The sequence below is a fragment of the Macaca thibetana genome, chromosome 14 (genome assembly GCF_024542745.1).
Source record: "Macaca thibetana thibetana isolate TM-01 chromosome 14, ASM2454274v1, whole genome shotgun sequence".
Lineage (NCBI taxonomy): Eukaryota > Metazoa > Chordata > Mammalia > Primates > Cercopithecidae > Macaca > Macaca thibetana.
In genome coordinates, this window is record NC_065591.1 from 2,812,548 (window position 1) to 2,828,280 (window position 15,733).

Sequence of the window (15,733 nt, forward strand, 5' to 3'; positions counted from 1 at the left end):
GAGCAGACAGACCTAATATGGGCTTTATCAGGAAGTTCTCCTCTTGGAGCCTTCTGGATCGACAAGGCACAGTCCCACTAACTCTGAGAAATGATCCCCTCCTGGGGGAGGGAACGGTCTTCCCCTGGGCCCACAGTGAAGCTGCCTACATACAGCAGTGACTAAGGTGTAGTGGGGGCGGCTATAGCAGCCTCTGCCTCAAACTGAGCTTTCAAGGCCTCAGAAGTAAACTGTACAACCAGTCTTGGAGCCACCAATACCCAGGGCTCAACAGAGTCCAACAGGCTGTACAGCACATAGGAGCCACCGGAGGGGAGCAGATGGCACCCACCTGCTTCCCCACCACATTCCCCTACAAAGAACGACATGGCACAGTGCTGACTCCATGTTTCACAACTTTAATAGAATATTCTAACTATTCTGTACAAATTGAAAACACTGTATTCAGTTACAAATGTGTTCTAAGGTTAGGCTGAGCACTCTCCACAGGCCTGGTCGGTGTGGACACGGCCATCCCCAGGCTGCTGGAGAGTGCCGTCCCCCACTTGGAAATCCCACCCACCAGCCGCCAACCGGTCACACCAAACCCAGGACCTTCAGACAGGATGAATGGTGGGGCCCAGCAATGGGGCTACTGAGAAAGCAGGACTTGACGCTCATACGCTCAACTGAAACGCAGGACTTCCCAGCCCAGCCCCTCACTGGAGAAGACCGCCGAAGCCCGGCTCCGGCAGCAGGGCGGCGCCTGCGTCACGAGGACGGGCTCGCGTCTTCAGCCCTGGTGGCAAGGAGCAGCGTTTCTTCCGCACAGGCCTTGCTCCTGCTAGGAAGTGGCACATCTTCCCGCTCAGGTCACCAAGGTGGTTCAGAAATGGTAAGGACGAGTGACAGCGAAAGGCCGCAGTCCTCACAGGCAAGAAGGGATAAATAAATATGAGGTGACCCGCAGCAGCTCTTGCCTGGGCTGGTGTGTCACAACCCTGACCCACCCCTTAAAAAAAGAAAATCAAGAAGCAACATCCTAAGAAGAACACAGCTACTCTACACAGCCCTTCTGAGATGATCAGCATGTAACAGGTGGCGCAGGCTGCACACTCGGCAGATTAAGCAGCTGGAAACAGCAAGTGGGTTTCTTCGAATGAAAGGGAAGAATTCAGTCCAACTGCAGGAGGGCGGGAGAGGTTCTAGATCCTGGGAACCACATCAGACCTCGGCCCTTTTTGCCAAGTGACCCCCCCCACCCCGATGTGATCTATGGGGCCCTCCCACAGGGCCCAGGCAAGTCCAGAGCTACAGGCACCAAGGCTGCAGAGGGTGCTGGACGAAACCTCCTATTTCTGAAATGCATTTCAGTTGCCACTGTACAAGTTAAGCAAAATAATAAGGAAAAAGGAAAAGTGAAAGTGAAAATCATGCACTTGAAAACGAGTTAGATGGAGTAAGCTCTGTCGACGGGATTGTGCTGCGGCAAGGACCGGGGCCCCGCCCACAGGCCTGGAGTCCCGACAGTCGGTCTGCCAGGCACCCGCCTCCGCTTCCTACTGCTGCTTGCATTCCGCCGGCTGGCTGGGTTCCTTCTGTCAACGAAAAAGACAAGGCTTGTAGAGAACAAAGCCAGCTCCATTCACCAATTAGCTCCAATCAACAACGAAAGCCAAGACTGAATGAGTTCATTCTCATTGAAAAAAATGGTTACTGCAAATATACTTTTAAAAATAGTGACAAGAACAAAGCTAACTCCCCCTACCCCTGCACAGTCAAAGCAGGGCTGCTTTTTTTGTTTTTAAAGCTATGCCTTGAAGCATTCAAATTCATGTCATGTTCGGCAGGAGGGTTCTGCGGCTCCTTGGGGTGGTGAAGCTCCAGGAGGCTGCCCATTAAAGGGCTGGGAAGCAGCCGGCACTCCTGCCCACACAGAGCACAGTGCGCTCAACATGGGCAGCTCCACCCAGGAAGGCCACCGCAGAGGCAACCCCTCTTGGTGCCGACAGTCCTCATTTCTCAAGGGCATATCTGTCTCAGGGTAGGCCGGACCCTTGGCGCTCATGGACAGCAAATCTCTCCTCTAGCAGGTTCCTGCTCTTTGTACTACCAGGTTGTGCCCCAGCAGATCCATCCTCTCTGGTGGTCTGTACTGCACCAACAAATGACGGGCTGCCACTCCCAAGAGCTCCATCTGTCACTCACTCTCTTAACAGTCTCACCAAGGGGGAATGCTATCCTTCCAGTAACGGCATCCGGGACACGATTCCCCTCCCAGAGGAATGGATTAACTCCAATATTATCTAACACAGAGATCTTGTACCCTTTAAACCACATCCAGCAACTCCATGAATTTGTGTGGAGGCCAACAATAGCCTAAGAAATATGACATGATCTTGCTAATGCTCCTGAGCTAGTAACTTCATGGACCTATAACCTGTGATTTCTGGCCAAGATTACAAACTGCTCTTAATCCAGCGTGCCTATGGAACCCAAGAACTTGGACTGTATGGGGCAGAAAGACCCCTGGGTAACCACAGATGACATCTTCCATGGTATAAGCTGGGTTAACATAACTGACATCTTCCATGGTATAAGCTGAGGCTACAGTTCATTCTTCGGGAAATCACATTTAAGGGATAGTCAAAAAGATATGTATAAAAGATGAAAAAAAAAATCAATAACCTTGAACCCTGGTCTAAGCTCCCAATCTCAGCCACCCCACAGGCTGCCTAAAGAGCCTGGCTGAGACAAAATGACACTGACCAAAAACCCTCACCAAAAAGATCAACTGAGACCTGTCAATCTGACATTCAAGGATAGACTGAAGGTGGCCCAGTGTACTAGCCAAGGGCACTGAGCCACTGGCCTTAAGAGTGTGGGGGATGCAGCGCGCCCCAGGCAGGCACAGTGAGGGGAGGAGTGGGACAAAGCAGTGTGCCTCCACCAAGGGACATGCCTAGAAAATGGGAGGTCAGTAAAGGAGCTGTGCAGGACGGGGAAGACTGGGGCTGGTAAAAGACTCCATCTTTATGTGCATTTAAGTTATGCAAATACTATGTCATGTCACACACAGGATTTTATAATTTTTTTTTTTTTTTTTTTTTTGAGACGGAGTCTTGCTCTGTTGCCTAGGCTGGAATGCAGTGGCTGGATCTCAGCTCACTGCAAGCTCCGCCCCCCGGGTTCACGCCATTCTCCTGCCTCAGCCTCCCGAGTAGCTGGGACTACAGGCGCCCGCCACCTCGCCCGGCTAGTTTTTTGTATTTTTTAGTAGAGACGGGGTTTCACCGTGTTAGCCAGGATGGTTATAATTTATCCTACCACAGATTGAGCATCCCAAATCCCAAATCTGAGACACTCCAAAATCTGGAACCCAAGACAAAGAAAATGCTCACGGGAGGATTCCAGATTTGGAATGCTCAACCAGAAATAAATCTAAATTATCCTAAGTTGCAGAAATGAAGTAACAGGCATTTTCAACCATGAGAACGTAGTATTCATCTGTCCTAAATAAAACCAATATCCTGGGTAAAGACTTCTAGAGGGAACAGAGTCTACATAGAACAGACTCTCAAGACTGGTGTCATGACCCAGTGCCTTGTTGGAGGGGAGTGGGCCAGGCACCTGGCTCTGGGAAGAGCTGCCTCCCCCGTGCCTGAGGGCACAGCCCCCTCTGGGCAGGAAGGCAGCACGTGGCCCACCCCTGCCAGGCTTTGGTGCTCACACAGCACGCTGGAGCTTCTGCAAGTGACTGACAGTTTTAGAAGTGAATTTTACATATGAGACACCAATTGTTTTCAGCCTGTGATACCTGCCAAAAACAAAAACAAAGAAACAAAAAAACAAAACTGCACCTAAACTCCTAAACTGAAGCATCCTTTATCTCATGTCATAGATTTTAATGATGGTTGGGTCATTAATCGATGCTAAGATTATCAAGGGAGGGGGAGCTGGAATTTTAAAAGGTACCAACTAATAGGAAAAAAATCTCATGTCTCATGGGACCATTTAAAAGGTGAGGTTTTAACAGATAACACTCGACCTGAGAAAGGCAACAAAGACATGCCACTAAAACACACTCGACCACAGCTGCGCTGGTGAAGAAGCCCCAAGTGCCCAGAGCTCTATGGCTGAAGAGGCAGTGGCCTCAGGGTGACACTCCTCGGGGTTGCACCCTGCCCTTCTCTTCCAGGGACACATGCTGAAATACGGACAGGTGGCATGCACCGAGGATTCTCTTCAAAAGAGCTGGTGGCATGGGAGGAGTGGGTGAGGGTACAGGTGGAACAGGAGTGGCTAAGTTCTTCAGACATAAGGGGACAACGGGAATTAACGGCAGCTAGACATAATTTTAAACATACAGGCAAATTCTCAAACCTGGCCCTGGAAAACAAAATCGTTCCAAGAGCTGCATCTACCCTATGTACGCATCAGTTTCCCATGAAAGCAGCCTACATGAGGAAGACAGGGAGACAGTGGTGCTAAGACCTCAAGGACATCTGGTCTATGGGCGGCCAGGATCATGCTGCCGTTCCATGATGAGACCCTTAAAATTGGAGTGCCTACATACCCCGGCATGCAGAGGCCCTGCTACGATCGTGGGGTTTCTCACGGCACCTCTTGTTCCCACCTCTCTGCTTTCTCCCACAACATCCCATGAGTGCCACGAGTGAACGGGTCTCGTCACGGACAAGGGCCTCTGTCTACTTACGGCCTCCTGTCAGCCATTCCAGGACAGGGCAGAGCTACAGGGACTGAAGAAAGTGGGGGGTGGGAAAGAGCTTCCAGGATTACTGACACTTGTTTTAATCTACAACTGGTTCTTGCTTCATTCAATTAGAGAATTCTCCGCCAACCTCACAACAGTACTTTTTACTGCTGACACCAAAACAGATGCCAGTTAACATTGCAGATAAAAAATGCTGGCACAGTAAAAGCTGTTACTCCTCTGTGTACCTACTGGTCTGCACAGAACATGAATTCAAAAAGTGTAGATTTCAACAGACACGTGCTGGTAGTGACAGTGGGCTGATTTCAACTGCCACAGTATGTGTTCTGAGCACAGCTGGGCCCAGTGTGCTATGCGCTCTGCAAGGACTGCTTCCTTATGGTGGCCTGTGTGCGCCCCCCTGCAGACTGCTAACCATCCAGGGCCCTCTTGCTGGAAAGCAGTACCATCAGCAATGAAAATAACACCCAAGTTACATCTTTGCTACTTGGTTAGCAAGAAACACTGGGCTCAGAAAGCAGGGACCAAATCTAGGTTTGGTTCGTTGATTTTAAAAGTACATGTAACAGACATCTGTACAAAAACAGTGTTCTTCAGAAAGCTCTATGTCAAACCTGTGACACAGTGAGTGTGCCTGGACAGCAACTCCCTCTTTATTCAAAGTCAAAACAATGCATTGTATAAAGTATAGATCAGAAGTTTGGAAGTTAGGTATGAATGGAATTCCACCTTACCTAGAAACGTATGAATGATTAACAGACAAAAATTACACCTAAATGGGGAAAAAAATTGAAAGGAACTGTCAGCATGAAAGAAAATGAAATGCACAAAATTATACAGGAGGCAACGGCCACAATTTCTCATGATACAAAAGGGCTGCAAGATACTGAACTCGGGGTGAACAACTTCAACACCAGATCATACTTTCAAAATGGGCAGAAGCATGATTTTCGCTTTTATCAGACTGCCCCCAATACTAAAACCTCCCTTCCTTCCTTGTTTTCTTTTGCTTGCACAGACTCTAACACTGCCCATCTCTTTGGAAGGTGCACGTGACAGGGATAGCAGGCTTGGCCTTATCCCGGCCACACATGCCCGGCCGTCTCTGAACTTCATTCACACCATTAGCCTGTATATGTTTTTAGTCCTTTCTCCCCCAGCCAACAAAACCTATCAGCGGTCTCATGGTGTGTTAGCCTGTAATCCACCACGTCATGTTCTCTATAATGGCTGGTGAGAATGCTCTTTTAGAAACCTGGGACGTGAAAGGAGACTCAAGGTTCTCCAAGGTGACAGAAGGAAGCAGAACAAACAACAGAGGGGAGGAAAAGAGACGCCGAGGCACAGAATATAGGGAGGGGGAGAGACAAGTACAACAAGGACAGGCAGCTGTGCGCGGAGTCTGAGGAGGTGGCCCTGCCAATTGCCCCCAGTCCTTGCTTTACAACTGCAACCTTGAAAGTGTCCATTCAGCGCCCACAAGGTGGAAACATGGCCCAATAAACACACGTGGCCCTTGGGTCCATCAGACACCCTGCAGAGCAGTGATGGGCAGCATTTATTCCCCCAGCGTTGTTCACTGGCTGACTGACAGCCCTCATCTTCCCTGTCCCTACACTGTGATCCACGCAAGGCAGACCCAGGCCTTGATCTCCTACAGCCCTCACCGCCCACCACCATGGTGCTGAGCACAGGTACACTTTCAGCACAGAGACCTCCCACATCAACAGGCCAACCTTTAGAAGATGAACATTTCCATGAGCATATTATTCCCAGAGTAGTCTTTATAAGACACATTCTCAAAAAAGTTTTAAAAGCTCTTCTCCCATCCCTTCCCTGAAGGAACCACAACTGTGAACACGCATTCATGGGAATAGCTGGTTTCAACCAACTGATGACAGAGCCAGGATATCACACTGACAGCTTAGTGCACACTCCAAAAACAAGGGTAAAAACAAGCAAAAAACATCTAGTCGGACAGAGACACATTACAAAAACACCAGGTAACAGTATTCTGACAGCCCATAATATACTTAATTTTAAGAGGCAAGGGAACTATACATTTCATGTTTTATGAGAGGAAACTCTTATGACAGCTGTAGGATGACATTTAAGCAGTTCTGATTTTAAAATGTGTCAAATGGTCAAAGTACCTTAAGTTACTCTGAGACCACAAATAAAAATCTAAATTTGCAGGTAAAATTAATGGGGTTGTCCACTCATTTCCAACTCAGTTTTCTTTAGTAAACCTTCCCAATATATTTTAAATTATCTGAGACAGATGAGATATCTAGACACACCATCTGGGCATGCCCAGCTCAACTGCAACTGTCAAATGATGCCCACAACCCCATTATTCTGCTCCTTAACAAAAAGAGCCCCCAAGTCCCTTCTCTGCACCTTTTCCAAACACGCGCAAAGAAAAGTTTATGTTGTCAGTTAAATCATTACCTTACCTTAAAAGAATGAAACATTGGGAAAGTCAAGGTGCTCCACTGAGGAGTCTACGTAACTAAGACACAGCCTGAGATAGCTGGAAAAGCTTCTACTGAATATGTACACTCAACACTCAAATTATATACACAGTGCCTGAATAATCATTCCAGTATTTTTCTGACACATTTTAAACTTTCTAATTAGGGAACAATGAATACTGTTGATACTACTGCCTCAAAGTGGGGAACATTTTTAAAAGTCTAAGAGTGTAGCATAATAAGTAGGTCTGGGTGGCCCCAAAGTTACCAACCTTGGGGTTAATTTCTGCATCATCCTCGTCTTCTCCCTCCTCGTCACCTTCTAATTCCTATATTTAAAAAGTGAGAATTAGCTGGAATGACAAGATTTAAACTCTTGTGGCGTTCACAATCCACAAACACACGGAGCAATACACTGCCTTAGACGGAAATCAATTACTGCTACCCACAAGTGACTCATCACTTCCTCTGGACACTTAGAATTATTTCTAGGTATCTTTTTATTCTCACAGATAGCCCTAAAAGAAACACAATTTTCAAAAAGTAGATTTTGTTAAATGATTATTTTCTAAGATACATTTTCATAAGCCAACTGCAGGGTCAAAAACTGTCACAGCATTTGCTATGCATTTCTGCTTAGTGTTTTAAGAACACTGTTAGAGTCAAAGACAGCGTCACAAAAAATGGGTGCACCACAGCCCTGTGAGTCCATAACCTTCAAGCAGAGAAAGCCAAAAAAACAACTTCAGGGAGGTAAGTGGCACTGCATAAACCTGTCTCTTACCTCCTCTTCTCCTTCTTCACCTTCTTCAAACTGGAAAAACACAGAAAAACATTTTTAAGTTCACAAAACATGACAGCAGCCTGCCGGAGACACCAGTCCCATCAAATGACTCACTGATCAAGCCTAAGAAGAGCAGAAAGTTCAGCCACGCTGCCTGCTGGGCCTCGCTTGGCTGAGGAGTCATTTGCTTGTGTGCAATGCATTTTAAAAGCATGCCAGGAAATTGAAAGTCACGCAAAACAAGGAATAGGATAGGAAGCTGGTCAGCCAGGCTGTACACTGGACACAGTTGGGAACCTGGCACCACAGCTCTGCCCTGAGTGTTCTCACACAAGGAGCAGGCACACAGGAAAAGATTTTTGTAAACCAATGAATTTGCTTTCCTTAAATTTTTACAAGGCTGATCTAACCAGTAGCATAATGTTATTGGATACAGGAACCCGGGTATCATTTTACATCTCACACAAAGGGAAAAAAAAACTTAGTAGAAATATATTAAAACTTTGGTGTTTAATCTTTAAACACTAAGGTGCTCAAAAGTGAACCTCCAACATTAGTCAATTGTCTTGAATCAGTTTCTCCTACATCCAAAGACATCATTGGTCAGACTGAAAATCAAGTTTCAAACATGAAACTTACATTAAAAGCAAAACCATCTTATCACTACTGGTTGCATAACCAGGGTAGTACACTGAAAATGCAGTTTCATTTATCAACATTTCCCTTTTTGTTGAGCTCACACCATGTATTCCTTAGAGCCAACTTCAGTGGAACTTAGAAGGATCTTACTGTGCTGGTGTGGAGTTCACACAGTTTGCACAGCCTCCTGGCGCCACGCAGCAGCCAGGATGAGACATGACCACAGTGCAGCGCCCTTTCGCTCTAAGGATCCGAACTGGCATCAGACAGGGAAAGACTTCTTAATAATCTTCCATTTCAGGTCAGATCCCAATGGGCCTCCAGCAGGCTCCAGGGCCTATTCCAAAGCTCTAAGGACAGCATTTCGCCCTTGAGGGGCTGTGCACAGCGGCTGCTCCAGATGCATCACCCACCTGGGCAGGTGGGACTTTTTATGCCAACACTTACTGTGTCATTGCTCTGTGCCAGGTGCTATGTTAAGGGCTATGTTCAGGTGCCATGTTAAGGGCTTAACAAGTAATCAGAGTCTTCACCATGAGCTCTACTTATAGCTGAGGAAACTGAAGCTTAAGGAGGTGGTGGAACTACTAAGGGGGAGAGTGGGGATGTGAGTCTAAGCAGTCTAATCTGAGCTGGCACTTCTAGCCTCTAAATGACACTGCTTATCAGTAGTACCTGTGCTGAACATATTATGAATGAAATACACATTTACTATAAGCAAATGTGGCACAGTGCTCACCAGTAGTACAGACATCGCATATAAGTAAACAAATAGCACACATGCATATTCAAGTCTTTTAAACTGATGGGTGTATGATCAAAAAAGTTTGAGATAAGCTTTCCAATGTGTAGCCACTAGCCCTTAGCTCACTATTTAAACTTAAACTAATGTAAATGAAATGTTCAGTTCCTCAGTCACAGCAGCCATATTTTATTTCAAGTCCTCAAGTGGTCAGTTCTACTGCGCTGCACCAAGCAGGCAGAGGATAGTTCCATCAACAGAGGAAGTTCTATTGGAAAGTGCTGGTCTAGAATCCGTAAAACTATGTCTTGGCAGCTACCTGACTGTCCATGTTCCCTGACCTACAATCACCTCCCAGCCTAGGGATGAGCCAGCAAGTTGAGTTTTAGAAGTTAAACGAACAGTCTAAGACCTAACAGCTGACAAAGAGCACGCTGGCCTGTTCTCCCCACTGGTGGAACTCAGTACAATGGGAGAAGTGTGAGGAGATGTTGGTCTTTACTGCCACAGGGGGCTAAGGCCCTTGAACCCACCTAGGCTCTTGCTGCCCTGTCTGAAGCCCCAACAGGCCAGCCCTTCTAAGAAAAGAAACTTAGCGCAGCCACAAAACCTAAGAGCTCCACAAGCAAGAGAATGTCATCTAGAACACACTTCCAGTAACATTCTATAAAACAAAACTTTATTTTCCACAGATCAAGAAGACTTGAAGCTGCCTGAACCTTAGTGAGGATGGGAGTTTCTGAGCGGTGCACGGGCTGTGTGCCCGCAAGTTCTGACCGTGGAAGAGCTGGCTTCCCTCAAGCCCAGAAAGGAAAGTGACATGCAATCTTGTTGTTTTCTTGGGAGCATGGGTCTTTTTCCTTTTTACCTAATTAGACAGAAGTTCAGGAATTTCTATTTCTTTTGGGTTGATGAAATACAGGCTAGCATGAGTCCACTGTCAATAAATGTTTGCTGTGGTCAGACCTCCATGAAAGAGATTTTCCCCATGTTCAGAAGTACCCTGAAGCTTAGGTTTTTAGAGAATACTGTTGAATCACTAGGCAGGGCTCACATAGGAAACTGGCAATCATCTCTGAAACTGCCTCACAGACACCTGCTTTTTCTGCTCTGTTCCTCAGACCTCTCCTCTTCAAGTATATTCCCCCCACAACAAGGACAGCAGCTTAGACTACGTATCTGACTGATGATGTCATAAAAAGATTAGGCATGGGGGTTTCCCAAGCCACAATTCAGGGCCACTCTGCACCAACAGAGATAAGCACCCAGGTGGGAGCCCCCCTTCCCCGAGCCTCATACATTGTCATCATCCTCTATGGCCTCCCCAGTGAAGTACAGCACAGCCCGCGGGACTATCCGCTCACGGAAAAAGTGTCCAATTTCAAAATCAGAGGCTAATGTGAATTCAGAATCTTCATCCTGAGGAGGAAAAACCCACGTGTTAACTCATTTTAATGGGATAAAAACATTTGCTTCACCACCCTCAGCTAAACCTCAGCCCCTCACTTATGATTTACTTGACTTAAAACACCAAACTCCTGCACTGCTGGGGGACAGCCACTAGATACTCAAAGCCCTTTTAAAACAACTGCAAGTAGCTTTAAAGAGCTACTGAAGCAAAATGGCAGAGCAAGTGGGAATTGAGGGCCTCACAGCTCCATCACCTGTCCAAAGGTCTCACTCAGAGTAGGGGGTATCAGAGTCTCACACATGGGGAACAGGCAGTATTAAAGCACTACACGTTTGCTACTGAAACCAACATATGAAACACGTACTTTTACTTTTCTATCACCCAGGTTGGAGTGCAGTGGTGCAATCACAGCTCACTATAGCCTCAAGCTCCTGGGCCCCAGTGACCCTGGAACTACACAGTGCACCACCACGTCCAGCTAATTTATTATTTTATCTTTTGAGACGGAGTCTCCCTCTGTCGCCCGATGGAATACAGTGGTGCGATCTCAGCTCACTGCAACCTCCTCCTCTCGGGTTCAAGTGATTCTCCTGCTTCAGCCTCCCAAGTAGCTGAGATTATAGGCACTGCCAACATGTCCAGCTAATTTGTGTGTGTGTGTGTGTGTGTGTGTGTGTGTGTATTTTAAGCAGAAACGGGGTTTCACCATGTTGGCCAGACTGGTTTGAACTCCTGACCTCTGGTGATCCACCCACCTTGGCCTCCCAAAATGCAGGGATTACAGGTGTGAGTCACTGTGTTCGGCCAGTTAATTTATTTGATTTTAATTTTTTGTAGAGATGGGGCTGTGCTATGTTGCCCAGGCTGGTCTCAAACTCCCGGACTCACGCAGTCCTTCCACCTCAGCCTCCCAAAGCATTAAGATTACAGGCATACACAGTCCATACACAGCCAGGACTGGACTTTTTTAAACAAGCAGACAAGTAGACATTCACTCAGGAGAGACTTCAACAGCAAAACCAGACTAGTAACAACAAATCTTACCAGTGATTCTCCATCCCCGGATGCTAGGAAAAAAAAAAAAAGACAAAACATATTTAAGTTACAGTGACAAGTCCCAGAATTTTAAAGCCCACACAGGAGTAAGTTGTGCTGGTAGACAAAATGTAACATTTTTCACCTTGAGGTTTAAACTAGAAATCCCCAAAGCCTTGCATCTCCTGACAGACATCGTCGCAAGCTCCATCCACCACTTCTGAAGCTGGCCTGAGTGCCTCTATGCCCCCCTCCCCTCTCCTCCATCACGTGCCATGGGCTGGCACTCAAGCTTGAGAAAATCATTTTGAGAGGGTTAATATATTAACAGGAGGAAAGGCAAACAGCCCCTAGGCTATGGCCATGTGGCCATTCAGTGCATTTGTGCTTTATGGAGAAATTTAACTCATGTCCTGCAGAACTATACATGATGGTGCAGGAGAGAAAGAGAAAGTCCTTAAGCCTTATAAGCTGTGTTACTAAGGCACTGCATCTCGGCGAGGCAGAAACTGCATTTCTAACTGGAGAGTGCTGAAATGCCCACCAGTGCCCCCGTAGAGTGGCGCAGCTCCTCAGTGAAAGCTGATGCTTAGATGAGCTAAGCACACCAAGACAGACAGGGACTTCTAACCACACTCAATGAAGCCATGCAACATTCAAATGGTACACGATCCAACCCCCTGATTTTAGAGACATTTACTACAAGACCCTGACCTTCATCAGGAGTTGAATGTTTACTCTACTTAGTCTCATACCTGCCTTTTCAATCTTCACTGGGCTCTTCTGAGTCTCTCTTCCCATTAAGCGACCACAACCCTGGCAGCACTTGCTGTTTGCTGCTGAGACATGAGCGTTGGGTGTGTAAACACCACCCATGAGCAAGGCAGAGCTCCCAAGCCTCGGTGTGCCAGCATCACCCAGGGGTTTAAGACATGGGTTAAGGGCATGGCTGGGTGTCTAAACGCTGGAGCAGCATGCTCCCCAGGGCACTCTGGCCGGGGTCATGAATCAGCACAAGGATTCTCAGCACTCATACTTCTGGACTGGCTTTGTAGCTTTAAGGACAAAGACAGAGCTGGACTCACTAGCTAATGCCTCCTTCACTTCATACCACAGGAGTTCATTTTGTCTGTTCCTTCACTACCCCATTACCTACTCCCTGCCCATCCTCAATTTTTTTCATAGCACTTACCATATGGTATTATGTGTTTGATTACTTTATTTTATTTTTTTTTTTTGAGACGGAGTCTCACGCTGTTGCCCAGGCTGGAGTGCAGTGGCGCGATCTCGGCTCACTGCAAGCTCCGCCTCCTGGGTTCACGCCATTCTCCTGCCTCAGCGTCCTGAGTAGCTAGGACTACAGGCGCCCACCACCGCGCCCGGCTAATTTTTTGTATTTTTAGTAGAGACGGGGTTTCACTGTGGTCTCGATCTCCTGACCTTGTGATCCGCCCGCCTCGGCCTCCCAAAGTGCTGGGATTACAGGCTTGAGCCACCGCGCCCGGCTGATTACTTTAAAAGTGGCTTTATTGATGGGATTTACATACCACAAAAGGCATACACTCTAAATGTACAACTTTATGACTTTCAGTGTGTTAACTTTAGAGTTGTGCAACCATACCATAAAAGTTTTAGAACCTACAACAAAAAAAAAACACTTAAAAATTCCCTTGAGTCCACTTTCAACTCCATTTTTATCCTAAAAATTATTATTATTATTATTTTTTTAGGCGGAGTCTTGCTCTGTCTCCCAGGCTAGAGTGCAGTGGCACAATCTCGGCTCACAGCAAGTTCTGCCCCCTGGGTTCACGCCATTCCCCTGCCTCAGCCTCCCCAGTAGCTGGGACTACAGGTGCCCGCCACCACACCTGGCTGATTTTTTGTATTTTTAGTAGAGACGGGGTTTCACCATGTTAGCCAGGATGGTCTCAATCTCCTGACCTCGTGATCCACCCACCTCGGCCTCCCAAAGTGCTGGGATTACAGGCATGAGCTACCTCGCCCAACAAAAAATTATTTTTAAATCAGTTTTAAGAAAACTTCCTACAAAAAGTCAGTGATTCCAGAAAGTAAAGCCCCCTGCTTCACGGTGAATTCACAATCTCCAATATGCCCAACCCAAATGTCTAAAAGGAATCTTGCAAAAGAACATGAAATGTAATACCTAATTTTATGACTGCTCTCATTCCCCAAACCATATATATTTGTATCTTCTATATTCAAAGTCTAATTGCAGAAAATAGGCACCACAATTAAAATAACGAATTGAACTCTGAAGGATAGCTTGATAAATAAGGGTGCTAAGCTCAGAGACAAAATCAAAAAAATTAAACACTCAGATTGGAGAAGAGAGCCACCCTGTGGCCCCACATACAAACACTAACTGATTATCTGCAGCAGGGGATGGCATCTCTTCACTTCAAATTATGTTTTTGTTCATGGAAACTAAAGAGAATATGGATATTTTAACACTGACAAGTAGTTTGAACTTCACATTCTCTCATGATTAGGAAATTATATGAAAAATCCCAAGTAATTTACTCTCAAAATCAACTGGTCAGTCTTTACTAGTTCAAAGGTCTCCTCTTTATTTTACCACTTAGGAAAATTTAAATAAACAAATAAATAAATGGAAGCAGCTTCCAAGCTGTGATTCTGCCAATGTTTTTCAAAACTGAAAGTCCCAACTACTTGTTTCTCACAACATATAAATTCCAAAAACTTCTATCAAACTGTGCATAAAATAAAATTATGAGAAAAGGGGGACTAAGCAGATGATCCAAAAGCGGCACAACTAGAACCAGCGTACAGCAGTAACGGGTACCTGGAGAGCAAACCCAGCAGCTCTCCCAGGCTGGGAGTGGTCTCTGGGGGGTGCAAAACAGACATAACAGAGGGGCAGAAATGCCAACTGGTGGAGAAGGGTGCTTCAGGTGAGGAAGCAGCCCAGGTGCAAACACTCCATTCAGTTTTATTAAAACAGAACTACAAGTTTTTGCCTGGGCTGCAGCCAAGCAGAGCAAAGCTCTTCCCTTTCCTGCAGAAGATGACAATCATACTCTTACTGTCCTAGCTACCTCTGCCCGCCACAATAAACTTGCCAGCGCACCAACAGAACAGCCTGGGACACAGCAATGTGCCCCTACTGACCACACTTGCCTGAAAGAACAGGACTAAAGTCTCTGGGTGTTAGGAATCTATCAGGTGACCAAAATTATTTTATACAAGTACATAATGAATATTAACCACCAACAGACTTGCCTTTCAGTGGATTGAAGAAGTTGAAAAAGGACTCATTGGGTACTTGTTTCGTAATTGTTCTAACAGTGCCTCGACCCTTATGCTTCTGCTTTTTCTTGATGGTTTTGACAGTAACATTCTTTCCTTTCTTCCAGTCAATGGTACACCTACCAGGACAAGACAGCTGTCATGAACACACAATCCATGAGAAAAATCCATTACAAATGCAGGCAGGAAGCAAACCACAGCTCTATGCCAAACCTGGAAAACTAAATAAAACCAATCTGCAAACCAAATACAATGGCCCATGAAGTTCATCTGGAGGTTGGCAAAAGAGAAATGGCCTGGTCCTCTTTCAACTTGGGTGTGACCACTGCCTCAAACTTCAGACTTCTGGAACAATGGTATTATTTTCCCAAGACATTTCATCAGGACTCCGAAATGTGTATTCTGTGGCAAAGCCCTTGTGTCAAGTCTGCATGATGCACAAGAACTTGTCCTCGGCTTCCCAAGGAAGCAGGAGTTGCTGCTGCTGTTCAAGGCAGCCAAGTGAGCAGAACAAGCTGAAAAAAGGAAATAGGTGGCCACTGGGAATCTTGACGGCCAGTGCAGACCACTCCAGCCCCAGGGAGGCTGGCAAGGGCTGAGCACAGCACGCTCTCTAACACACAATCACCATGGACCCAGGAAACAC

The 15,733-nt window shown here is 46.4% G+C and overlaps 1 protein-coding gene across 6 annotated transcripts in view; it reads right to left on the reverse strand.

Annotated features, from left to right (window-relative positions):
* Window positions 1-385: 385 nt before the first annotated feature.
* NAP1L4 (nucleosome assembly protein 1 like 4) overlaps window positions 386-15,733 on the reverse strand; it is a 47,174-nt gene continuing 31,826 nt past the window's right edge. For 4 of the 6 annotated variants that reach the window (XM_050758316.1, XM_050758322.1, XM_050758318.1 and 1 more), the window contains 6 exons: window positions 15,061-15,206; window positions 11,809-11,831; window positions 10,653-10,772; window positions 7,973-8,002; window positions 7,461-7,517; window positions 386-1,577 (listed from right to left, as the gene is read on the reverse strand). In XM_050758316.1, coding sequence (XP_050614273.1) covers window positions 1,539-1,577; window positions 7,461-7,517; window positions 7,973-8,002; window positions 10,653-10,772; window positions 11,809-11,831; window positions 15,061-15,206 — 415 coding nt within the window. In that variant the 3' untranslated portion in view covers window positions 386-1,538. Of the gene's footprint in view, window positions 1,578-5,448; window positions 5,487-7,460; window positions 7,518-7,972; window positions 8,003-10,652; window positions 10,773-11,808; window positions 11,832-15,060; window positions 15,207-15,733 lie in introns of all 6 variants that reach the window. The other 2 variants (XM_050758320.1, XM_050758321.1) reach the window with 2 other exon arrangements.